The sequence below is a fragment of the Eumetopias jubatus genome, unplaced genomic scaffold (assembly GCF_037043125.1).
Source record: "Eumetopias jubatus isolate StellerSeaLion01/CBP00866 unplaced genomic scaffold, mEumJub1_p1.0 scaffold_12, whole genome shotgun sequence".
Classification (NCBI taxonomy): Eukaryota; Metazoa; Chordata; class Mammalia; order Carnivora; family Otariidae; genus Eumetopias; species Eumetopias jubatus.
The window spans coordinates 73,641,398-73,668,696 of NW_028274818.1; the positions used below are offsets into that span (position 1 = coordinate 73,641,398).

At 45.9% G+C, this 27,299-nt stretch overlaps 1 protein-coding gene across 1 annotated transcript in view; it reads left to right on the top strand.

Moving 5' to 3' along the window:
• Positions 1 to 27,299, top strand: part of RBFOX1 (RNA binding fox-1 homolog 1) — a 2,047,095-nt gene that overhangs the window by 270,199 nt on the left and 1,749,597 nt on the right. Inside the window, exon 3 of the mRNA XM_088016928.1 lies at positions 15,276 to 15,335. Within this exon, the coding sequence (XP_087873054.1) occupies positions 15,276 to 15,335 (60 nt within the window). The remainder of the gene's footprint in view (positions 1 to 15,275; positions 15,336 to 27,299) is intronic.

Below are 27,299 nucleotides of genomic sequence, written 5' to 3' on the forward strand. Positions count from 1 at the left end.
CTCATAAAGGACCTTGGACCCCAAACCCCGCCAGGAAAACCCCATTCATGGTCTGACATTTAGAAGTTTATTGACTGGAATGAAAGAATTGTCAATTTTAAAACGTGAAAAGCCACTGGGAGATCAGGTGCTTTCTGTAAACATTCCCGCACAGTGATTCCTGGCATAGAAAAAAAAAAAAAAAACAAAGCTGCCTTGTTGTTTTATTAATTTAGTTCTGACAGCTGTTAGTTCTGAGAGGCCTTCAAGGTTCTCAGCAGATATTAAACGAATCCTCAGGAACCCCTCTGTGAAGCACCAATAATGAGCCATGTAGGAAATGAAGGTTAAATGGAAAGGAAACTCCACAGGGCCAGGTTGTTTCCACCCCCTCAGCCCTAGAAGTTCAAGTGCATGGAGCACACACACCTCTAATTCTCCAGTGAGGTCAAAATGGAGCCCACCATCTTCTCCCCAACTTGCACTTCCAGGGAGGTCCCCCAGGTCAGAGAACGGTGTAACTCGCCACCCAGGTGCTCCTCCTGAAGCCAGGGAGTCCTTTCCTCCCTTCCCTCACACCCCATACCCTTGAACTCTCCTGTCCTAGAAAATGACTCTCTCAACACCTTTCCCTTCATGTCTCTCCTTTTATCCACATCCCTAGCATCTGGATTCTTGGATTCCCCTTACAGCCTCCTACTGCACTCCTAAAATCCAGAGCAGTTTTTCCAAACACACATCTGACCTTGCTCCAACAGCCTCCTGCTCTCCAAGAGAGGTCAGAATTCTTAGCATTGCCTTAAAGACCCTGAACGCTGTGCCCTGCCTATTTCTCCCACTCTCCCTGTTGCCATACTCCAGCAACACTGGTTTGATCTCTAAAGTGCCAACTCGGGGCCTTCACCTGAGCTGCCCCTCTCTGCCAGGATTGCTTCTAGCCTCACTTCTTCTGCCACCTCTGATCATCCTTTGGATCTTGATGCACCATGGGAGATCTCAAAGCACCCAGGACTTCTCCTTTCATGGCACTTATCACCCCTGTAACTACCCAGTTAATTCTGTAATTATCTCCTTAACATCTGCCACAACAGACTCCAAGCCCCGAGAGGGCAGGGACTGTGCTGCTTTCCTTCACAGTAGTCTTTCTGGGTCTAGCCCAACGATGGTGCATGGGGGAACCCCAACAACATTCAGGTAAGCGAAGGTCAAGCCTGGAGAGGTAGGGAGTGCACACTTGCTTTTCTGGGTTCCCGTGAGCACTGGCTGATTGGATTCCACTCTGATCCGGGAGCAGCTGCAGGGACTGATTGGTAATGGAGCTTGTGGGAAAACATCCCCAGCTGCGTGGGTCTCAGCTTTGCCTGGCACCATTTCTTTGGGATAAGTGCCGACTGAGCTTGCAGATCTTCTCCAGGACTGAGAGAAGTAGCTTTTCCCTGTGGTGGTTCAGACTTCCCCACTTAATCACCCGGGTGACTTGGATGCTTCCCAATGCCACGCTGCCAGCATGGTGGGCATTAGACCAAGGTCAGGGCTGCTCGGCTGGGTTGCCTCCTCCAGTTTCAATACTCATTATTCTCTTTGGGAGGCTCTTAGCTTCCAAACATCTGCTTTATGTGGGTTTTGAGCTCCTCATGTGTGCCATCTTTGGGGAGCAGGTGGAAATGTTACCTTCCATTGTATCTGATGTTGCCCTGGCTTTGCTCTTGGGGCAGTTCCTCATGATCCTACTGCTGGCCAGTGGGTCGGGGGACAACCACACTTGGGTTTAATTAAAGGTAAATTGGTGGCATTCCAGCCAAGGGCATCCCAGAGGCAGGAAGCTGTTGAGCAGATGGCATTACATTTATGTCATAACCCATCTTAATGATCCCATTCCTCAAAAGGCAGAGCCTAGACAGTATACATGGAGGCAGGTCCTTCCTTGTCACTTCCCAGTCTTGCAGGGGTGAGAACAGAGCTTTCCTGGGACCAGCCAAGTGAGGGGCATTTCTCTTTATCTCATCTCCTCTTCTGAGGTGGTCTGCAGGCTGTGATGATTCAGGGAATATCACGGTGGGCAGGGCTGGGATGCTTTTGGGGTTTTTCTTTCTTTAAATTTTTTAATTTATTTTTTAAGATTTTATTTATTTGACAGACACAGTGAGAGAGGAAACACAAGCAGAGGGAGTGTGAGAGGGAGAAGCAGGCTTCCCGCCGAGCAGGGAGCCCGATGTGGGGCTCGATCCCAGGATCCTGGGATCATGACCTGAGCCAAAGGCAGATGCTTAACGACTGAGCCACCCAGGCGCCCCTTAGATTTTTTTTTTTAATGAGACAGAAAGGGTCATTTGTCTTCCTAGGTAAGGTCAAATCCCCATGCTAACAACTCTCAGAGATTTCATTTGACTGCATCCTAGGGCTGCCATGGACTTGTGTTTGCATTTTTTCCTGACAAAATTGAAAATAGGAACTAAAGCATGAGCCTGATTAAAAATGCTGATTCAGACTGAGTACCTCTTATGTGCCAGGGGTTGTGCTTGGTTCTATGAGGAATAGAAATATGGCTAAGACACAGGCGCTACCTCTAGCAGGTTGTACTTGTTAGGAAGAATAAGCCATTTGCATGATTAAACACTTGTTCATTCAACATATGTGTATTGAGAACCTGCTGTGTGTCGGTGGGGCTGTGCTGGGGATAGAACAAAGCAGCATCCATGGGACACGGATGGGACACAGTTCTGTGGGGGAGGCCATCATCTCATTAATAATTGTGCAAATAATGACAATAACTGATGCAGCTGAATAATCAAAAGCTTTAGGAAGTGCCACAATGTACACTATGGTGCAAGGGTATGTCAGGGGTCCTTACCTAATGTGGTGCGTCATAGAAGGCTTCCTGGAGGAGGTGTTTGGATTGTGAACAGAAAGCATATATAGGAGTTCAATAGCAGACACGAACTAAAAAGCTTCCCAGGTCAGGGTGATAGCAGGTGCAGCTGGAGCTCAAAGTGTGCAAGGGTAAGGTGTAGAGGAAGAGGATGAAGGGTGAGCAGAGGGCAGATCATATGCCCAGCCTTGATGGCTCAAGGAAGGCATTTGGACTGCCTGCAAACAGAGAGAAGCCACAGAGCCGTAGGAAGCAATGTGAGCTTCAGGAAAGGAACCAAGAGTGTTCTAATGTAGTCAGTGTAGTTGGAAGCAAAACTGAGAAACTCATTTGGGGTTTATGCACGACGCGGGGATTACATTTAAGCAGCAGTTGTTCTGAACAGAAGGCGGCTTCTAATTGCAGTTGTTCAGCATCGAACCCACATTCAAACTTGCAATTATTTCCCTGTTAAAAGAGCTGACGGTTCCCTCTTCTGCAGGGAGGCAGTCTCAAGGGAGCCCTAATCCCGGGGACTTGGCCTACACCCGAGTCCCCTGAATATCAGACCACATTCCCATGAAGCTGTTCTGTTGGTGGGCCACAGAGACAGACAGGACGTGGGGCACAGGAGAGAGACAGGCTGATGAGGAGGAAGGGCACCTCAGCAAGGACTCTGGATGCTTCCAGAGCAGCTGAGTGAAAGGAGCCCATGACACAGCTTAGCAAAATCAGTGTCTCGCCTTCCACACAGGGCCGGCACACAGCATTGATGGTTGCTGCGAATTGAAGAATTGATGTGCTGTTATGATCCCTCCTTCCCTACCCCCTTAAAGATGAGACCAAAAGAGAGAGGTAAAAGGACCCTTAAGGTCACATATCAAATCAAGAACAGAGCTTGCATTTGAAGCCAGGCTTGTCTGAGTCCAAAGCACATTAGCCTAACCTCTACACCATGTTAGGTCTCAGGTGGGCCTGGGAATTTCCTGGAAGAGTCAGTGGCCATTTAAGCCCCAAGTATCTATTGAGTGACTTGGAAAGAAGAGCAGGAACTGTAGTCACACAGACTCTTCCCTTATCAGCTATGTGTCTTTGGGCAATTTGATTACCCTCTCTGGGCCTCATTTGTAAGATGAGCTATTATCACTGCTAATATGATTGTCACATTTATCGAAATGTGCCAGGCTCTATTCTCAGACCTTTACACACAGTACCTCATTTAGCTTTAGCCTCACAGCAGCCCTCTGGGAAAGGTGCTGTTATTACTCCTATTTTATCAAAGGAGGTAACTGAGGAGTAGAGAGGTTATAGGACATCCACAACACCACACAGGGAAAGGTTAAGCCTGACTCCTGAGCCTCTTGGGCTATTAGAGAGATCAAATGACATGCTTCACACACAATTCTTGCCACAGAATGCCACACACTGAAAGCCAATACATAGGTTAAGGACATCCGTAAATGCTGTTTAACCTCTCTGGGCCTCAGTTTCCTTTCTGCAAAATGGGATGATAACACTTAACAATTTATTGGGATTTTATGATTGTCTCATTTAACATCCTCCTTTGACGAAGCTGTTATCCCCATTCTATAGATGGGAAAGTCAAGGCTCAGGGAGGTGGAGTGAATCATTCAAGGTCATACATTTACTAAAAGAGCAAGATCTGCAGTGCCGGGCTGCCTGAATCTAGAACCCCTGCTCGTAGCCTCTGCAGTGTAGTGATTCTCTTGGCTGGTGACCTCTTTCTTTGCAGATACTTGTCTCCAAGACTGTCTCAGGGCTTCCCTAGACGTTCCTGGTCACACTGAGTTCGGTCCACATCCCTGTAATCAGCCTATCCAGTGCTCCGTGCTCCCACTATCCCATTTCTGCATAAATGGCCCGTGATGTCATGCGGGTCACTGACAACTTCTCTCTCAGGAACCCTGAAGAAATCCTGAGCAGATTGGATAAAAAGCCCTTGTCAGACATCCTAATTTTAGTGTTCTCCCTTGTGATTCCATTTAGGAAGTATTTATTTAACACTTCACTTGTTTTGCCATTCTCCCTGACTTCATCTTGCAAAAGCTCCTGTAATAACCCATGTCTCCTTCACCAGCCCCATGCTGTTCTCGTCCTTGGAAAAACTTGAGTGCTGTGTTCAGCATCTCGAGCCAGAAATATGTCCGAGTTTCATCATGCATCACTAATGCCCTCCTTTATCTCCATGCCGCATCTCCTAGAATTTTTGCAGAGACTTCTGTATGTCCTGCCTTCCCTTGTCTCATTAGGTCTCTTTCAGACATTGTTGCCTATGTGCAAATGGACATTTTTCATGCTGCAAGTTTCCTTGTGAGGGGACAGTGCTATTTCAGTGCTATTTTTTTCCCAGGCTGGTTTTTATCATCCCTCTCCAGCTTCTATTTTAAAAAATCTCCCCTCACATGGCGGCACGGGCAGGTGGGCTGTTCTCTCCTGAGTGGCAGTTACCCTCGGGTGTCAGATGCCATCCGTACACCACGGATGAGCTTGGAGGCTGTAGTTAACTGTGCCTCACTCATGATGTGAGGCTGAGATTGTCATAGTGTTGAGGGGGGGACTGCAGTTCTATCACTCATGCTTGTTTTTTGATTCAGTGCATTGGTACTTCTATTAGACGTTCCTGATACAGACCCTATTAATTTTAATGCCTTTTGAGATGAATAGATGAGAAAGCTCTTGCTTGTACAGATGTATGTCAAAGTCTGTGGTTTTATATATTTTATCTGAAAAAAAATATGGTCAAGACACCAAAGGGGCGCCTGGGTGGCTCAGTTGGTTAAGCGACTGCCTTCGGCTCAGGTCATGATCCTGGAGTCCTGGGATCGAGTCCCGCATCGGGCTCCCTCCTCAGCGAGGAGCCTGTTCCTCCCCCTAACCCTCCCCCCTCTCATGTACTCTCTCTCTCTCTCTCTCATTCTCACTCTCTCAAATAAATAAATAAATCTTTAAAAAAAAAAAAAGACACCAAAAAAGGTATAGAGGTTTGGGTTGGTTGGAATTTATTTGGTCTTTTTTAAAAAATTGGGGTAAAATTATTATAAAATTAACCATTTTGAAGTGAACAATTTTGTGGCATTTAGTGTATTCACAATGTTGTACAACTATCACCTGTCTCGCGCCAAAACACATTCTTCTTCCCAAACAAAACCCTGTATCCACAAAGCATTATTCCCTATTCTTTCCTCTTCTCAGCCCCTTGAAACCACTAGTCTAGGTCTCTACAGATTTCATGCCAGTGGAATGGTACAACGAGGTCTTTTATATCTGGCTTATTTCACTTGGTTTGTTTTCAAGGTTCACCTGGGTTGTAGCATGAATCAGAACCTCATTCCTTTTTATGGCTGAATCCTATTCTATTGCATGGATAGATCACATTTTGTTTATCCATTTGTCCCTTGATGGACATTTGGATTGTTTCTATCTTTTGGCTCTGTTTGGGGTTTTTAAACTTTGTAGACATCGTCCCAGATCCATGCACTGTTATTTTCTTTGTGAATATCCTAGGTCTTGATTCCCTTGCTTCTCTTCTGAGAGAGCATTTAGAGGTATACGAGCTGCCATAGTAAATGAGAACTACATGATCTCATGGTGGGGAATCTGGCACTGCTCCTTGCGGATGTCCTGCCACCCCGTGGGCTGACCTTGACTCCTCAAAAGACAGCCCCCTCCAGGACAAAGACAACATTTACTCAGGGCTTAGACCAGTGGTTCACTGCCTACTTGTACGTTGTCATCACTTGGGAAGATTTAAGAATTATCAAAGCTCTTGCTTCACTTCCAGAGAATCTGGCTTGATTTGTACGGGGTCAAGTCCTGGCATTTTTTTGTGTGTTGAGTGGGTTAAATAGAGGCCCTCAAAACATGTGTCCAAGTCTTAACCCCCAGTGGGAGCTGGGAAAGAAAACTGAAAAGGTGTGTGACATGCCCCACTGGTTCCTTATCATAACACACATGACAAAGCTGCTTTAGGATAAAACGTTGTTCAGAAGTGTCCAGACAGCCTAAAAAATAGAAAATATTTGCAAATGATCCACTAAGGCACTTATACCCACAATATATAAAGAACTCTTAAAGCTCAATTATTAAAAGACAACCCAATTTAAAAATGGGTAAATGAGGGCGCCTGGGTGGCTCAGTTGGTTAAGCGACTGCCTTCGGCTCAGGTCATGATCCTGGAGTCCCGGGATCAAGTCCCACATCGGGCTCCCTGCTCAGCGGGGAGTCTGCTTCTCCCTCTGACCCTCCCCCCTCTCATGCTCTCTCTCTCAAATAAATAAATAAATAAAATCTTTAAAAAAAATGGGCAAATGATCTGAGTAGGCAATTCTCCAAGGTAGATATACAAATGGCCAATGAGGACGTGAAAAAATGCTGGACATTGTTAGTCATCAGGGAAATTCAAATCAAATCCATAATCCAGTATTGCCTTATACCCACTAAAGTGGCTAGAATAAAAAATATAGATAATAACAAGTGTTGATGAGAATGTGGAGAAATTGGGACCCTCATACACTGCCGGTAGGAATATGAAAATGGTACAGACCCTGTTGAAGACAGTGCGGTGTTTCCTTGAACTATCAAACATAGAGTTGCCACAGGACTAACAATTCCTACATTCTCACAAACTCCTAGGTGTATACCCAAGAGGATGGAAAACATATGTTCACATAAAAACGTTTACACAAATGTTTATAGCAGCATGATTCATGATAACAAAAAGGCAGAAACAACCCAAATGTCCCTGAACAGATTAGTGGATAAACAAAATGTGGTCTATCCATATAATATTTCTCAGCCATTTTTTAAAAAGGAACGAAGGCCTGACATGTGCTATAACTTGGATCAACCTTGACAGTATTATGCATCACAAAAGACTACATCTTGTGTGACTGCATTTATGTGAAATGTCCAGAATAGGTAAATAGAGATAGCTAATTAGTGGTCATCTAGGGCTAGAGTGGGGTATAGAGGGGTAGGGGTGATAATTAAATGGGATTTTTTTTGAGGTGATGAAATATCCTAAAAATGCCTATGGTGACAGTTGCATGTGTCTGAATAAACTAAAAACCATTGAATTGTTCATGTGAAATGGATGGTATCTTATGTGAGTTTTATCTCAATAAAACTGTCCAAAAGTGAGCTGGAATTGTGTCCCAGAGCCCAAACCCTCTCCAGCTTCTGCCACTTAATTAGCTGTGTGAGCCTTCACTGAAGCACATAGTAAATGCTCAGTTAACTGTGGTTTTGCTTTTCTGGCATAATATTTTAGGAGGTCCAGGCATTTTCTCTGTAGCTGCATCAGGGTTAGCATTGCCAGATGTGGTCTGCTCAATATCCTCATGACCAAGCAGCATATCTAAGGACTATAGTCCTCAGTGTATCCCCACGTAAACAATGGGAAACACTGCAGTGTCACTACAGTGACATGGGAGGCTAGAAGGGTGTTTAAATATTCCCAATTTATACCTGAAGACAATTCCAGTGGTATGGAATAGAGGATGAGGAGAAGGAGAGAAGTGAATGGAGTCAGGGAGACCTTGGTGGAAGCCAGTGCAGTCAAAGTGATCTGAATTCAGGCATGAGCACTGGGGATGCACCTCACAGGTGGCAGCATCTCATAGGTAGGGCAGTACAGCTTGGTAGCTGACTGGATGGACAGGTGGAAATACAGGGCTGGCTTTTGCAGAAATGGAGAGAGGAGAGTTAGGGGCCACCTGGATAGAGCTGGAAAACTTCAGATTGCATGAGGACAGAGATCAGGTGAGGCTGGGGCCAGGGTGGTACCTGTGGGGTGGGGTGAGGAGAAACAACTGACTCCTGATGAGAGAGGTCCAAAAGATGGCTTCTCCAGTCTCCCGGGTCCTGGTCTGCCAGTAAGAAGGTGCTGGCTCCATTCTGTGACCTCTTCACGGGTGGGTTTGTGTGTGGGGTGGTAGCAGAGGGAATAGGAACATGTCAAGGAAATGCCTCGTTCACCCTCAGGGTTTGCAAGAGAAAGTCTCATGTGGGCTACAACCTCCTGCCTGAGGTCCTGGGGTTTGTGTGATGCCTTCTCCCCCAGTGTTCCTCAGTCAGGAACACTGAGAAGCACTGTGGTCTAGGGGATGTCACAGTGGCTTTGGATGTGGGGGTTTCAGGGTTCACACCTGGAGCTGCCTTCTTGTTTAAGTTGTGCAATCTTGGATAAGTCACTTAACCTTCCTGAGTCCAGTTTACTGGTCCATTAGTTGAGGATGGTAGCTCCCTCTTTCTAGAAACAGGTAACATCATTACTTTCATCTTCTGGATGAAGGAATTCAGGGATTAGGAATTCAGTATTTTGTCCAAAGTAACATGGCTCACAAGTGGAAGAAAGATGGTTTGGATGCTGGCAGTCAGACTCCAGAGCCTGTCTACTGATAAAGAATAGCTACATAAACTTGGCCACCTAGGCCAGTTCTCCAGAGTGTCTAAACTTTGACAAAGTCCACAATGGACTGAAGAGTCCTGTAAGATCAGCGTCCCTCATTTTACTTATTTTACAGATACAGACTCTGAGGCTCAGGGAGGTTGAGTAACTTTCCCAGAGTCACACAGAAAATCAGCCAGAGTCCTGCCTTGAACCCAATTGTACCTGATCCTCATTGTGGCTCTTCTTCTGCTTTCTGGCCCTGGCCTGCAGAGGGTCATTTTACTGAATCCTGTTAACTTTTCCTTTCCAAGTTCATAATCTGTGCCATTGGGCCATGGGCCCAGGGTCTCCCCTTATGCTGCCCTGACTGATGTGAAACCCGGTTTTCCGTGGCTGCATATTGATGCCTTAGACAACAGCCTAATGTTTCAGAAGAGTCTGCATGTTACAAAAAAGGGCAGCAGGTGTTATTTGGGCTAAATTGACCTTGAAATTGATTTCTTTATTTTATGACTTACTGAGAGGAGATTAATACTTTTTTTTTCCTGCAGTCTGAAACAATTTACATGGTAATAGAAGGCATAGTCAGTCAAATAAATTGCTGGAAGTGGTCGTGTTCCAAGGGAAAAAAAAATACAGAGCTTACTCACATTGATTTCTTTGCCCTGGGGAGCAGTAGAGATTTTAACATCTGGGAATAGGGAGCTAAATTTTATCTCTCATTTTAAAAGCAGAGGACTGAAGAGCTTAATCTGACATTTACACGAAATTCTCTAAGTTGGGGGAAACAAGGGAGCTGAGTTCCTTGCTGAAGTTTAAGGGCATTTTCTCAGAAGGACTCTGTGTGGTTTGATCTGGGGGGTGGCAGGTAGGTGCCAGATGAGATTTTCAGAAGATGGGCCTTGGAAAGTTGGCTGCCTCACTGCCTTGCTGCTGGGCACTGGCAGGGAATGGTGGTGGTGGCAGCCTGGTGACATAAACTCTACCTAGACCCAGGTGGAGTTGCCAAGGAACCATGTGAGTGGAGACCCTGCTTCCAGATTTCTGGGCTTTGCCATGCGGCTCTCCTACCCAGAGATGGAATTTGATTTCAGCTGGTGCATCAGTATGCATGTATGGCTAGTGTTTCTGACTGTGTTGGGATGGATTTGAGACTGCACCTCTTGGCTCAGCAGGAAAATTCAGTGCTCCATTAGTACTGCCTGCCTTGGGAACACGAGGAGCAAGTGTCGTTTGTGTGCCACATACTTGAATTTCCAAGTAAAAACCAGCATTTCTGCATTCAGACCATACTGACAGGGCTTTTGTCCTCCAAAGCAACTCCAAATAATTTACCACATAATGTGAGCTAAATTTTTTTTAGAAAATGTCAAGAAGTGAATCTCTACCCAAAGGGCTCTGCTAGTATTGCCATATGTTATTCCATTAAATTATTTTCTTTTCAAAATAAAAATTTTAAGGTAGAGTAAAAATTTTTCATTAAAAATACATGCCCAGAATATACAAGAGTCAGAAGCATAAAATCCCCACTTCCCTACTATTCCATTCTGCTCAGCCAACTAACTCCTATCTCCAAAATTAGCCATTTATTTTTACCAGTTTCTTATCTATCTACCCGAGATTTCAGTGCATATACTATATATGCATATAATCTTAAAACAAAGAACAGATTGTGGCATACTATATGAACCACTCTGCATTTTACTGTTTTTCTCTATCATTCCATATCTAGCTGCCTCATTATCTTTACTGAGGATTTCTGGATGCACCATGCCTGATTTAGTTGGTCTCTGAATAATGGAAATTTATGTTGCTCCCAATATTTTGTAATTAAAAACAGTGCTTTAGTGCTTATCTTTGGCGTTGGTCATTTTCCACATGTGCAGATATTCCATAGCAGAAATTCCAAGAACTGGAATTGCTAGTTCAAATATTACCAAGTTTTAAAACGTTGACCAGTGTGTACTTGCACTGTGTATTAGAACATAGGTCTCCATACTCTGACCAGCTTGCTACCTGGCTCAACCTTTGCCTTTGCCAATCTCAGTAAAAAATAATACATTGCCTTAATTTGCATTTCTTTTATTATGGATGAAGTCAAGGATCTTTTAATGTGTGCAACAGACGTTTGCATCACCATCTGCTTTGTGAGCTGTGCGTTTCCCTTGCTCGAATTTTTCCTTCAACTTCCTTTGGTGTTTTCTTATTATTTGGGAGAGCTCTTTATAAATGTAGGAAACTACCCCTTTGTTCAGTGAGTTATATATTTTTTTATCTTGTCCTTTGTCTTATACTTTATGGTCTTATTTTTCACACAGAAAACTTTATTTGAAATTTTTATTCATTTTTTATGGCTTTTATTTTTTAAACTGTGCTATCTTTTTTTTTTTTTAAGATTTTATTTATTTATGTGACAGAGAGAGCACAAGCAGGGGGAGCCGCAGAAGGAGAAGCAGGCTCCCTGTTCAACACAGGGCTTGATCCCAGGACCCTGGGATCGTGAGCTGAGCCGAAGGCAGACACTTAACCGAATGAACCACCCAGTCACCCCATTTTATGGCTTTTAGCTTTGAGTCATAATTAGAAAGGTCTTCAGCATTCTGAGATGATAAAAATCTACACAATATGATTATGGTAGGTCCTCTAGTTGGTTCACACATTGAGGAGTTACTCTGATTTTTTGCCCTGGCAAATGCAGCTTCCACGGCATGGTGGAGATGCCTCTTGTCTGTGATCACCTAGAGGCCATGATCCAGCCTGGTAGGCTCTTCAACTTCCTCTGTTTCTTTCAGCATACAGACGTCTCCAGGAGTGTCACATCCCTGTGGTCAGGACATTTTGGGGTACAGTGGGCCCAAGATGCTTGGCAGACATTTAAAGAGCTGACCCCACCTGTCTTTCCCAAGTGGGGTCCTTGCAGGTCTTACTAGTTCCATCCATGGGAACCCACCCATGCCCCCAAGCCACACCACAATTTCTGTTCATTAGCTGTGGTCTTGGCCTTCTGTTAATTTGAAGGATAAACCCTTTAAAGGTCATTTTTATGTAAAGAATGTGACTTTCTAATCTTTCTATCGCGTTCTTTGGGCGCTCCCACCAGTTCATACCAAATCCCCTAGAGGATAATGCCAGATGGCCCTGTGGGGCTCTATGGCTTGGTCATTGTTTAAACTGGCTCAGTCCTCACTGTTGGTGATCCATGTCCCAGCTTTTGAAATCTGTAAGCGAAGACGCAAGAATTCCAAGGGCAGGGATGAGGCCCAGGGAAGGGATCAATTGTCCTTGGGACAAAGGGAAAAGAGGTGGGCAGCAACTGTGGGTTGCTTAGGGTGGTGCTTGTACGTGACCTGGGAAGGGGAGATTGTCAGATCTTCTCTTCCGTAATGAAAATTTTTCATTAGGTTGGACCAGTTTGAGACAAAAGATGTGGAGGTTTATTGTAAGGACTCAAGGAGACGAGTGAGGCTTTTTCTGGAAACCAGAACAATGTCAGACAACCACTCCCTCTCTTCTCTTTGAGAGATGTTATCTCTTATCTGTTTCTGGCTTAGATTCTACATATGTGCTTATCACTGTCTTCAAGGTAAGGATGGAAACAGGCACAGGGGACTAGGTGTAGAGTCAGCTGCTTTGTTCAGGATAATACAGGGACTGTGTCAAAAAGGGGGAGGGCTGCTAATCCAAACGGGTGTGTACACAATTATAGGGTACAAAAAGGTCTATAAGTGTCAGAAAAAATCTGAGGAGAGTGGACTGAGTTGGCACCAACTCAGGAGTGTCCCACCTCTCAGGAGTGAAGGCTCTTGACTAATTAACATGAGGTGGAAGTACCACCAGGAGGGATAGTCAGCTAGGTAGGAGCCTGGGCTGCTGGCTGGTGGGAGGAGGGTGGGAAGTGAGGAAGGGGCAAAGAGAAGGAGGGAAGTCTCTACAGGGGGCAGCTGGATAGGAGTTCCTCGGGGGGCAAGGTTCCCATGTAAGATCATATTTGAGTGTCTTTCCAGGCCCCGGGACTCTCATCAGTGTGGTAGGAATGGCTCACCTGGGGCCTCCCTTCTCCTTTGTTCTAGTCTGCTTCGTCTAGAAGGCTTAGTTTTGGCTTGACCCAAACTTCACCTTCCCAGGGTACTGGTTGCTATGAAGCCAGTACTGGCTTTGAATACAAGTGCTTCAGACCCCTGGAGCCCAAAAACCGTCTCCATGTGTCTTGGTCCTTATTCCTGAGAGAGTCCATGGTTGGTGCTGCTTGGGGCAGGTGTGCATCCCTAGACCAGGTGGAAGTAGGCAGGGGGATGGGTCCCTTTCGAAGGATGACCCCTCAGTAGACAAGCACCCCAGGGCATTTGTAACACTTGGACCTTGTCAGTTGGGTGAGATCTGCTATCTGGGCCTGAACTCCTCATTCAAGTGTAGTTTTTAGTTGGCTCATATATAAGATGGGGCCAAGAAGGAAGGGAGAAAAAACAGCAATTCTCAGGCCAGAGACATTTATCAAAGGAGGATTAGTGCATCTGTCTGCAAAATCATGCCTTTGGCAATATCTTTCTCCTTCTCTCCCCTCCCAGGTTGCTGCTTTAGGCAGTCTCTGGAAGGGGGACCATGGTTTGTGCTCATATCCCTCCCTCCTTCCCTCCCTCCCTCAACTCATTAATCATTTCAGTAAACTGAGGGGGTGGCATGGGGATGGGGACCATCCTCCACATAGAGGAAGGAGGGATACAAGCACCATTTTGATCTCCTGGTCGCCGGATTTTTCCATGACCGGTGTCTATGGCAAAACTGCAAAAAAGGGAAATACCAAGAGGTGTTTGTCTTGTTGGTATAAGTGAACTATTGACAGAACTCTGTGCATGGGTCTGAGTAACTTGTGGCTAGTGCTGGAGGGTAGGCAGCTTCTTCGCTCTGTTTCTCTTCCTGTCTTTCTTCCTCTGTCTATTTGGATCTCTAGGTCTCGGTCTATATCTCTGTCTCCCTCGCTTGTGCGTGAATGCACATACAACTTTCTCTCTGCCCAGGAGGTTGAAGAGGTTACTCCAGGTCAAACCCCAGTGACATTCAGTTAATGGCAGTTTGGAGCTTTAGGCACTGCTGCCACTTTTGAGGTGGGGGCAACTCCCCAAAGTTGGGTGGTGACTGACTGTCACAGGCTCTCGTGTGCTGTGCCTCACAGAGAAGTGGATAAATGCCTCAGAGGGAGAATACAACAGCATGACGACAATCCATCTGTTCACATGTGGCCCAAGCCCTGGCTCTCCTGCACCCCTGCTGGGTGCTTTGGACAGGTTCTCAGCCTTTTTGTGCTGTAACTGTAACATGGGGCTGAGATTGAGACCTACTTCTGATATCCTTGTGAGGGTTAAAGAACAAAGTACACAAAGAGCACGAAGCGCACAGCAGTGCATGTGCTCCAGGAACAGGAGCTATTGCTGGGGTGAAGCAGTGGAAGGTCAACCTGCACCTGCCACAGGACACCTGGGTGTGGCCCTCGGGGCTTGGGTGGAGTATGCACACTCGGAGAAGAGTCTAGACCAGTGCTGCCTAATAGAGGCGTCAGGAGGGCCACACTAGAAAATTTAAAATTTTCTAGTAGCCACATTAAAAAGTAGAAAGAAACAGATGAAATTAATTGTAATATATTTTATTTCAAATATTCATAGTATATTCATGTATTTAAATATAACACTTTATTTGTATATGCTATTAAATATCACTTTAACATGAATCAATATAAAATATTAACAATAGTATGAACGAGATTTTATAGTCATTTTATTTTTTTCATGGGTGCCTTCAAAATCCAGCAGGTAATGTGTACTTATAACACATTGCAGCTCAGATAGTCCTGTGTGCCTAGTGGCTGCCCTATGGGGCAGTGCAAGTCTAGACCCCTCCAGCTGGGGGGCAGAGAGAGGGAGAGAAAGTCCTGTGAGTAAATGTGGCGAGAGACCGGGGGTCATGCTAAACGGGGTTCCTCCAACTTGGAACTTTGTCTTCAACGTGGGTTCCCCCACCTGTTTCTGTTTTTGTTTTTACCAGGACGACAAATGTGAGAACTCCACCCTCCTCTCTAGGGCCAGGAACAGTCCAGAAGACTCAGTAAGTAAAAGCATTTTGCTGAATGGATTAGACTGAGAAACTACTTTTGCCTCCTTTTCAGCCTCCTTGGTCTCCACCATCAGTCACCAGGACTGGTTTTTACCTGAAACTGATCTTGCTAGAGGAGTAACTGGGTTTGAGGGGAATAAGTGTTCCTGGGCACTTGCAGAATTTCTATTAGGACGCACGTGGGGCCAGAGGCTTAGCCCGTAGTACATGATATGAAAGCTGAGCACCTCCCTCGGAGAAGGGCTGGGCCTACTTGGGGGACAGGTCTGGGGGAAAAGCGACTGGTAGAGGGGCCACGGGCTGGTCTCTTGGCTTCTCGATGTGGAGACAGACCCCGCAGTGGTGGGAAAATGGAAGGAAGTTTAACATCATTTGATTGTTCCCATGATAGAGACAGGAATGCTTGTGAGTGCCCTGAAGCCCCACATCATGGCGTGGGATTTGGGTCATTTGGGCGAAGGACTGTGGACGGTGCTAGATGTGAATTCCTGTGCCTCCTGCACGTGTCACCCAGGTGTACACAGGCAGTGATGCTCCCTGCACTTAGAGTTCCAGAAACACCCCTGCTTGTCCTCTCTCGGGTGTGGGAACGATGTGGTGTAGTCCTAAAGTGTGTTCTGTGACTTAGTTGAGATGATCTCAAGGGGCGCATAGACGTCTGTTGTTGCTGCTTTGTATTAGTCACGATCTGTTTGGTCTCATGATTATCTTTATAGCAAGCAATACTGGCTTTCCATTTATGGTAGCAACATGAGAATTTTTTTGAAAATATTTTTTGAAGATGGGAGTTGACTTAGAAAAGAGTACAAAGAGTTTGGAGGTAATATGTAGATATGGCAAGACATTTGTGGCAGGGATAAGAAAATGGCTGAGAGTAAATTCTTTAATCAAAAGATGTTCATTCACGTGACCTTGGGCAGCATCCATGTGTGCCTTATGTTGGTGTGCTCCCAATCTATGCTGATACTTGGTGCAGACTGGACAGTCAAAGGGCCCACTCCTTGGCTTCTGTCTGTTCCCCTAAAATGACTTTTGAAGCTGGGTTTTTATCATAAACTCATTGCCGAATCACCTGAAAGAAGTGTTCACCTGTGATGCCAAATGGAGGAGGAAGAAGATGAAAAATGATGAGAAGTGACACACAACTGGCTTTCTTGTCCCACTTTACATCTGACCAAGTGTTTCCTCTCGGTTCTGAGTCCCCTCAATGACCCCGTCAGGTAAGTGCTGTTTCTGTCTTCATTTTGTGGATGAGGAAACTGAAGCTCAAGGAAAGAACGTGCCCAAGGTTATACAGCCTGGCCTCCCCCTCTGGTCGATGGTGTCACTGGGGTACAGTCCATAACTCCACAGCACATCTGTGCAATAGTCTTCCCATTTTATGGATGGGGAAATGATTCATGGATCAGGAAAGTGGATTTTATGTCTTGGCACATAAAAAAGTTCCCTGGACCTAAGTGGTTTAAATGGACAAACATTATCTCACAGTTTCTGTGGGTCAGGAATCTGGGAGTGGCTAAAATGGGTGGTTCTGGCTCAAGGCCTCTCATGAACTTGCGCTGTCTTCATCCTCCAGCTTGAGTGGGGCTGGGGAATCTACTTCCAGGCTGGTGCGCTTATGTTGTTCCTGGCGGGTGGCTTCAGCTCCTCCTTTGTGGACCTCTCCATAAAGTTGCTTGAGTGTTCTCGGGGCATGGCTCTCTAGGAGGGGGAGAGAGCAAGGCAGAATCCATGATGCCTTTTATTACCTCTCCTCAGAATTCATGTGCTGTCACCTCTGCTGTTTTCTGTCCCTCATGCAAACCAGTGCCGATGAAATTGTGGAAGAGGGCTACACATGAGTAGATACCCAGAGGAGGGATTGTTGGGGGCTGTTTTGGAGGCTGGCTAGCACACTTTGGATCATCTTAGAATAACCATGTCTTATAGTTGCACACAGGATTCTTGTAACCTCACACCAAGTCTATGAAAAGAAAACCTAAAGATACCAAACCCGTTTTGCAGGTGGGAAAATGAAGCATGGAACAAGGAAATGACTCACCAGAGTCTTGAAGTTGGCCTTGCTATGCAGGAACTTTTAAAGAGAAGGGTGGAAAAGTGGGGAGAAAACCCTCCACTTGAACGCTCATTGCCCACCATAGGACGAAAGGTGGCTTGAGATCTCTCCATTTGTCAGGATCTTAGAAGAGCACCCTCGTGATTTTCAGCTTTGTTGGATTACGTTAGCTATTCCCTGGTCCTAAGCCCCACCTCATTAAAGCTGATGGGTTCTCTCTACTGGAAGCAAAGATGAGCTCCTGTTAGTTTCCCCACTGGAAGCTGAAGAACTTTAGAGGTTTTCTGAGGTCAACAACCCTAACCCACTCCTTTTTCTCTACCTCTGACCTTCACAGTGCTGCTAGTCTGGGTCCTTCTGGCTGGAATCCATAGGTCAGCTTCCCAGCCTAATGTGTCATAGGTAGGAGCAGTCATTTTTGTGACTTCTGTTGGTGGCAGCGTGTGGTGACCAACAATTCTGGATGGCAGCCTGTCTCACAGGTTTCAAAGCGTAAAACATGTTCACTCTTTGATGAAGTAATCACATTTCTAGGAATTTACACCTTGGGGATGAATGGACGAGTATGAGAAGCTGTGTTTGTATATTTGTTGAAGGATGATTGTGTTAGCAAAAAATAATAATAAAGATGCAGCCTCAATATCCATCAGTAAGGAATTGTTTAAGTAAATTACATGCATCCATAAAGTCCAATCCAACCTGCTGCTAGAATTTCGTCGTGAGGATTTATGTTTATGGACTTGGAAAGATGCTCATGACATATTGTTGAGTGAGAAATACAGCATATATCATATGATTCCAATTATGTGCAATTATATTCATATATCTCCCTTTCTCTGAATGCAGAGAGAGGTGTCAGAAAGGCAGATGGGGAATTCAACTAAATTGGTGATTTTACATTTTTCTTTGGACTCTTCCAGTTTTATTTACTTTTTACAGTGAGTGGTTATTCTCCTTGATAGTAGTAGTAGTAATAATAATGTTGGTAATGACTATTTATAAAACTAAGCAATGAGTCTTGGACTGTTAAGTGAGGGTACCCAGGGCAGCTGATGGCATTTTATTACAGTTTTATTCTTAATTGACATAGAAATGCTGCAGTCCCCTTGGAAGAGTGAAAATGAGGCTTACAAGACTGAAGCAGGGTCTGGAGGCAGACTTTTTTGGTCCTTGGCTGCTCCAGGGCCCAGAAAGCCTTTGGCCTTGGCATCTCGCCACCATTTCCATTCGCCACTCACGGCCCTGCCCCGTGCTGCCACCCAGCTCCCCCAGTCCTGACCTCCGGCTTTCCACTTGGGTACCACATCCCAGAAAGGTCCTATGCTAGATACAGCAGGTGCCATTCTCTGGCATCCAGGATCCAGGACATAATAACAATGATAGCCAGCATTTTTGGGCACCTACGAAGTACCTGGCATTGTGCTGAGTGTTTCAAATGCATTATCTCTTTTACACCCCAGAGTTGCCCAATGAAGGAAGAACTGTTCCTACCCCCATTTCTGCAGATGAGGGACAGGCTCATAATCTCATAGCTAATGAGTGGTGTTTCTGGAACTCAGTCTGCTTTTGACTGTTTCCTGAGCTGGGTTGCACTGAGGATAAGGCCACCCGGTTTTGTTTAGTGGTGCAAGGAACATATCTGGGAACATTTTAGATGTGGGGTTGATTCTGGAATCAGCAGGTAAGATGAAAATGATACCCGGTCAAAGTTACCTGTTACAGATAACTAGAGGATGCCAGGTTGGAGGCCTTTCTTCCCCTTGATACATCTCAGACAGCCACCCTTTCTCTGAATATTAGAACAAATTGAGGTCTTTGCTTAGGTGCCACCTGAAATGGTTGTGTTGAGGTGACATGGTGGAGGCATGACATACACTTCTCTTTAAATATTGGGGTCATCTGTGGCCAAATGGTTGCATGACAGGGGACACTTAGGAAATGAAACCGAGTGAGAAACTGGCAGACTCACACTCCATTCTGGGGTTCACTCTGGAGCAAATGTGTCCTAAAGTGGATGGAGGTGACTCTGCCTGTGTGAAGAACGCTGCTACTCTCGTTTTTTCTCTCTTGACTCTCCTGGAGACCTAGTACAGCTAAGTGGCAGAGCCCAAGTTTCTACTTTGGTCTGCTTCATTCCAGAGCTGTATTTCCTAACCTCTCTACTCTTTTGTAGCGGAAATACACTGTATTCCCTTCCTTGTGCTGTACCAAAAATTGCCAGAGTTTAAAGCAACACCTATTTATTATCTCAGCTGACAAGTGTCAAGGGTCTGGGAATGCATGGCTGGGTCCTCTGCTCAGGCTCCCACAAGGCTGCAGTCGAGGTATCAGCCAGGGCTGGGGTCTCATCTGGAGCTTGGGTCCCCTTATGAGCTCAAGTGGTTGTCGGAAGAATTCAGTTCCTTGCAGTTGTAGGATGGAGGCCCTCTGCTCATAGAAGCTGCCTGCAATTCCCTGCCACATAGCCCTCTTCCTAGGCAGCTCACATCCTGGCAGCTTACTTTCTCAAGGCCATCAGGAGAGTCTCTCCTGGACATGCTAGCAAGATGGAGTCTTACATATGTCCTAATATAATCACATGCATGGCATTCCATCACATTTTCTATCGGTTAGAGGCAAGTCATGGGTCCTGCCCCTACTTTAGTGGAGAGATGATCTATGGCATAAACCTGGGTCTGTCCACCCCAGATGCTTGTTCGTGAAAATCCTGAGACAAATCCAACTTTCTCCTTGTGTTGGGACCAAGTGCTCTGCTCCAGCATCTTTCCGGTCAGCATCCTCCTCTTCCTCCCCCTGTAAAGGGCTCATAGCTCCCCCAGGCACCAGCCTCCACGGCAGTGCGGGACTCTCCAGCCTTCCTGACCCCCAGCCATCTGGGTGGCCTCCTCCCCATGTCCATTCTGTGGGACACTCCCTGCTGTAGCCTCCATAGCAAATGAATATTTAATGGAATGCTGCCACCTTTTGGAATTTAGCAAAAGTGATCCCTGTTGTTTAGAGGGACGGATGTGAAGGTCTAGGAAGAAAACACAGTCCTGTTCCCTTGTACACACCCACACGCATGCACATGTAATCACCCAGCCTTTATTTCCGCTGGTGACTGACGAAGATTTGATGCCAGATTCCGGAAGAAAAAAAGAAAAGGAGCCAGTTTCTTCTTGAGGCAGGTTTGTTCTTCATTTATGCTCTGGTTCATAATCACTGTGAATGCTGACAGGCCTGTGCCGTTCCACACTCTTAAGAGGCAGCAGAGTGTATGAGCAGGAGCCTTGGTGCATTGGGCTGGATTTCGTCCCTGGTTCTGCCTCCAGCCCTTCAAGGATTTCAGCTTCCTTATCTACCTTCCAAATGTAGGTCTACTAGGCTCTTCCAGCTCTCAAACCCTGATCCCAGGTTGCGATGTCTGTAACCAGGTATGGGAAATAGGTAACACCGCATTTATAGATGCCAGTCAAATAGGAGTGGTGCTAAGGCCATTTCTGTCCTCAGCAGGAGAGACTGGCACCGTTAATTATTAATGATTAGTAATTAGGGGACAGTGGCAGCATGGGTGCCATCCCAATGCCAGGTATCTCATGGGGACTCACAGGAACCAACACAGAGCTGCCTCCTGCCCTGCCTCCCCTAATGCTTCCCTTCCTTGTGTATTCAAGGGTGTTGCTATCCTCCCATTCCCCAGCATCCTTTGCATTTCCCTGGCTTACTCCCAGTTTGAAGTCAGCAAAGTTAGTCCATTCTCCCCTTGGCATATCCCTAGCAGACCCACTACTCTGGTTCACACCCTTGTTATGGCACATCTGGATTATATGACTAGCTCTGACCAGTCCTCTGCTTTGGCTTTTCCCTCTTCACTTGATCAGCCTCACATGTTTGACCATGACTCTCCTTTTGAGCATGCTTCAGTAGCTCCATGTGATGTGAGAATAGAGTGCAAACTCCTCTGATTGCAAACTTGGCATTTGGCCCCCATCTTGCCATTCCTCTAGCCTTGGTGCTCCTGTCACCATGCACCATATTCCCTGACTGTGGACCCTTGCACAGGTTATTCCCTCTGTTTGACTCACTGCCCACCCTCCCAATCTAAGTTCCTAACCATCTGTCAAGATCCATTGGAAAAGCGTTGTTCAAAAATTCTTCTAAATCCTTCCATTGCATTGAATTTCTCCATCCACTGGATGCCCTCTGCCCTCCATTCCTCCCTCACCTCCTTCTTCCTCACCTCCGCTTGTCATCTATCCCTCTCTCCATTCCCTTCCCTTAAACTTTGCTGCAGTCACTGTTAAGAGTCAAAAGATACAAAAATGAAGTAGACTCACACCCTGCCCTTAAAGGGCTTGCAGTGAATGAGGGAATGAAAACAATGAATAAAAAGAAACCCATAATTGAGGCATAATATGATTGCTTCTTAGTGGAAACAGAATAAAAAATCACTGGCGGCACGAATAGGTGATCAGAGAAGGCTCCATGGAGGAAGTGACACTTAGAGTCTTGATGGGCAAGGGGGATCCTCAACACCAGTTGCGGGGGCCAGGGGTGCTAGGGACCACCATGGGCATGGACTTCAGTCTGACTCAAATTCTAGAGGAAGGCATGTTGGAGAAACAGGCATGCCTCAGTGCTTCATGATGGGCACGAGTTGAGGTTTTGATGTGATTGATGTGGGGCCACAGAAGGGTTTTAAGCTGGCGATTGTCTAGATCTGATTTGCATTTTAGAAAGATCTCCTTGGGACCTGGCTTAGGAGCTGAGTGACTGGAGGAAGCCTTGGTCCCTCTTGGGCATTTTTCACTCCTCCACCCCACCGGAGTGGACCTACAGAGCAGAGGGGTCACCAGCTGGGCACCCAGGCTTCTAGGCACGCTCTGCTTCTCATCGCTAATATGCCTTTCTAAAGCGTCTGCTCGGCAGAAAACCAAGTGTGTGGACGAGATAACAGCATTAAGAGCAGAAGGACAAAGCTGATACTCAGGGCAGTGAGACATGGAGGCTTAAATTCTTTCCCTTCAAAATGTCGCCCATGATTTTGGCCACGTGATCCTGATTAAAGCAAGCCAGGCTTGCTAGGATGAAATGCTAAGTAGTGCTTGCGACCTCAGGCACAGGGAGTACAGAGGTCTGCTGCTCTGATGAGCATCCATGCCATTTCTCCCCACCGTTTTCTGCCAGATAAAAGAGGGAAATCTATTCAGTGATTTTTCCAAATCCCTGAGGATGGTTGTGCCCCCTGGAGACACAGTGATACTGACAGGTTTCCAATGTTAGATCCAACTTCAGATTGGGATTGAGGGTCTTGTATTCTCCCCACCTCCTGAGGGAGTGTCTAAAATACAGTGGGCACTCAATAAGTTCTTGTTAACAAAATTAATGAGTGAGTGAAAGAATCAGTCTCATTGATTTGGAGCACCCCGAAAGGCTTCTTTGTGCCTCTTCCAAAGTCAGTATATTAACTCCCCCCAACTACCCTCCTCACTTTTGTCACCAAAGATTGATTTTGCTCATTCATAAACTTGATGTAAACCCCAACAATAAAAGTGCATCTGCCGCCTTCTCTTCAGCAGCATCCCCAGGACTTCCAGCTATGTTGCTGCATGTATCAGTTGTTGCTCCTTTTTAAATTGTTGAATTTAAACTGTTGAATTCTGTTTCATTGATTATACCATCATTCTCTGGAATTGTTGATGAGCATTTGGGTTGATTTCAGTTTGGGGGTATGTGTACTCTTGTACCCATTGTTTGGTGGACAGATGCACACATTTCTCCTGGGACTATGCCACGGGATATATTCAGTCACATGATAGACATGTGTTTAGTCTTAGTAGATGCTACCCCAAAATTTTCCTAAGCAGTTGTACAAATTACCACTCCCACAACCAAGGAATATGAATCTCCCTTGCATGCCCTTTAAATGCATATGTTGTGCGTTGTCACAACACCCCAGAGGAGCAGGTGTGGTTATTTCCACCCCCAGTTCAGAGGGGCACACCAAGTGTCTGCTAACTTGGCGAAGGCTATGTGGTTGTCAGTGATGGTGGGAGCCTGAAGCAGGGGTGCCTGCAGGATGGCAGCAGGTCTTAGGCACTGTATACCGTGGATTGTGAGCAAGCAACTCTGCCGTGGAAATCCCAGAGGGCAGTGTGGTGGAGTGTTTATGTGAACCTCACTCTGTGAACCAGAGTGCAGACATTGACTCCCAGCTCTGCCACTTCCTTCTTGTATAAGCCTGGGCAAGCAGCTGGACCTCTCTGTGCTACACTTTTCATGTTTGTAAAGTGGAGTTGATAAATCAGGTTGTTGTGAGGATTAAATGAATTAACATAGGTAGAGCCTTAGGGGTGGGCACTAAGGAAAGGTTAACTCATTAGTATTCAGCTCTGCCCAGTTTGAGTGCTGGACTTAGCTCCTTGGGGAGGAGGGCTGCCTCTCGGCCAGCTCTAATAGTTGTTAGATAGGCTACATGATTCTCCACCCCTTCCCCCGCCTCAGAAGGGAGCTGGCTCTCCTGATGAAATCTGGAATCTAATTTTGAGCCCTGATCATTGGTTTCACAAAGCCTGCTAGGGTGCAGCCCGACTGGTCCCTTCTGAAATGAGTCTCTGCACTTTACTGCCCCTAATAAGAAATGTGGTCTGTTTGCTCAGGGTTTTACCCTTTATAGAAATGGTCAGATTTCTTTCTTCTCCACATCTCCATTCTGTAAATCCATGCCAAATATTGATGTTTGATGACTACAAATATCACACATAGCTTTTAATCAAGAGAGACGGAGGGAAGATAAGGGGAGTAAATACGTCTCTGTAAGGTAGTTCAATATTCTCTGTAACGATTTTGCTAAGAAATAAAATGAGTGGAGGGGAGGGAGTAGGGCTCTGTGATGTGTGTCAAGATGGGCTGGACCACCTGGAACATGCTGGACCATGCCTAGGCCCGCACTCCCAGCTCATGGTTTGGATTTAAGTTAGATGTTCATTACCCGGATCGGTAGATGCTATCTCATTTTACAGAAAGGAGAGATGTATTTTAAATTTGAATTTCCAATATGCCATCAGTCTATCCCATTACAAGCAAAATGCATCGAGCCAAATTCTGTCGTCTGTTGTCCCTCGTCTGAGATGGGAGTAGAATGTAATTGCCTACCATTGCCCACTCTAGAGAGATGTCAGCCTGCTGGAGGCCGAGGGGAGGTCAGCCTCTAGACTTTTGCCCATCAGTGTTGTATTTCCCTCACATGGGGACAAAGGGCAATAGTATGATCCTGGAAGGTTGGTAGGTGTCAAGCACTGAGAGATATTTGGCTAAGGTTACTCCAGGCCAGAGCTTGGTCAAACCAAGTGAGGCCTCTCGATCCAAATCCAAACCCCACCCACAAGGAGGCCCCCAACAGCTCACTGCTACCCCAGCACCATCCTAGTGCCTGTGTGTTGTAGGAGCTCAGACCATTCTACTGGAATGAGTGAGCGAAAGAATGAATGAATTGGTGGGCCTCCCTCTCCACCAGCATCATTGTTGCTGTTTTGTTCAGCTTCTAGTTTGGCATTTCTTATCCCTCAATAGCCTTTTGCTTTGTATTTTGATAATCTCAACTTTTTCTAATTGACAAAAATGATCAATCTCAGAAACCAATGTCAACAAAAACCAGTGACCTACCCATCCATTCACCCATCCATTCAGCCACTCATTCACCATACACATCTATCAATCCGTCCATTCATTCATCCATCCAATATTGTGCACCCACCATGGTCCGGGCCCTGTGTAACTGCTGAGGCTGTAGTAGTAAGCCAAGACGCACCTGGCTTATCCTCCTAGAGCCTACAGTCTAGTGGGGAGACAGAGATTAAGCATACTAGAAGATAATCATACTAGAGGATATCTATAAACAGAGATGAATGCTCCATAAGGAGGAACATGGCTCTGGGACAGCCTATTACAATGAAACCTGGCCCAGATGGTGGGTATGTCTGAGGTTCCCCCAGGAGGACACTCATGAGCTGAGGCCTTGTGGCAAGGGCAGGGAGTAGAGGATTCCACATAGAGGGGGCAGTGTGTATAAAGTTCCAGTCGCCAGATCATTTCCAGGCACTCTCATAGGTCATCTAGAGTGGCTGGAACTCAGAGAGGGTTGGTGGGGTATTCTAGATGAAGCCAAAAGGGTTGACAGGTGTCAGCCCACATGGGAGTTCCAAGCCATGGGGAGGACACTGATCTTTTTCTCAAAGGAATGGAAGGTTTTGAAAGGTTTTACAAGAGGTGATCTGATTTGCATTTTGTGAAGATCCCTCTGGCTCCTTTGAGGAACCTTGGCTGCAGTGGGGGAGGAACCTCAGAGGCCACGAGATAGAAAACAGCTGGTGGCTTGGCAGTGGTCCGCCTTCCTCAGGCTTGGGCAGCATCTCCACCTGTCATCCAGGTGGATTTCCTTCAAAAGTCTCAGAATACCCGCAGGCTCACAGTACATTTGCATTTGCACAATTGAAGATGGGTTCCCCAACATAAACCTTCCAGGTTCTTGGCAGAGGGAATGTCAATAGACATATTTTTGTACAAGGGCTGCAGCATGACCCCCATCCCACCCCATGCATACAGGGATCTTCTGCTTGCTTTCATATCTGCCAAGCCTGCTGATGGAGCCATGTCACAGCTCAGGATATGACTCCCAGAGACTGAGATTAAATTGTCTAAAGACCCAGGGGGATGGGGAGAATGAGGGATGGCGCAAATGAGGAGATTTTCATTTTTCGATGTCTGTGAGCTGCCAGTGACACCAGAATGTCACATCCAGTTCATGGGACCAGTTTGGCCTATCGTTTTGTGGGAGGAAGCCATTCAGTACCAGGGCCATACGGGTCCTGTGGAACTGTGTTGATGGGGCTGGGATCCATAACCGTGTGGTGACACTGGGAGAGTATTTGGTAATGGGTGGTTCTTTACATATCTCCAAGTTAGAATTCTTGCCTTATATTTATTTTACTCTCCAAATCAAAGTAGGTGGGATCATTTTCCCCAGGTGTCATCAGACAACTGGATTCATGGATGGGCATCTGAAATCCTTCTTTTTGATCCCTTTCCTCTCTCCCCCTGCAGGATTCCAGCATCCCATCAGCTCCCCAAAATCCCCCCTTCAAGGGGGCTATGGGAGGTAATGACAACCCCTGTAGGAACTGTGAGAAGCAAGTTCAGCCTTTTTTTCACTAAGATTGGCTACCTCTTTTGAAAAATTCTTGTATGTTCTCATGCCTACCAGGTCTCTTTTCTATCTTATCAAAGATTCTCTCTTGGGTTGGGAATTGGAGGTCAGAAGGGGGACCCTATTCTGTTACATGCAGCCTGGGAGTTACATTTTTTTTTTCCAACAATTGGAACTGCAGATGTCTTTAAACCAGAAGAAGAAAGCAAATTTGGGCATGGGTTAAAAACACACTCCATCTCCCTCCAGGTCTCCCTTGGGGAGACTGTGCAGGAGGGCTCTGGACAGTTGGGGGTGAATTTTCAGTGCAACTTTCATCTTTCTGGTTTTCCTGCCTGAGTCCACAGGGATTTCATAAACAATATGTTGCTCAATTTCGGTTCAATGGCACGGAGTCGTTCCAATGTGTTCTAATTACTCAGACATAAATGATTTCTGGTGCACTTTAAATGATTTCAGATGCACTTTTGTCTATCAGGCTGCTGATTTATAACTCCCTGGGACTTTGATGTTGTGCTTCATTGATTTCTTTTAAGGCTCTTCAGAGGTATATTTATTATAGACGATACATTTCCCTGTTCATTTGCTCCATAATTCTGAAACACTCTCATTTTCCACTTGTCAACAATCCATTCCTACCCCCTGCACTTATGCTGTCCCAATAGTAAGAAGACACATTTATTGAGTGCTTGCTGAACGCAGAACCAGGTACTAG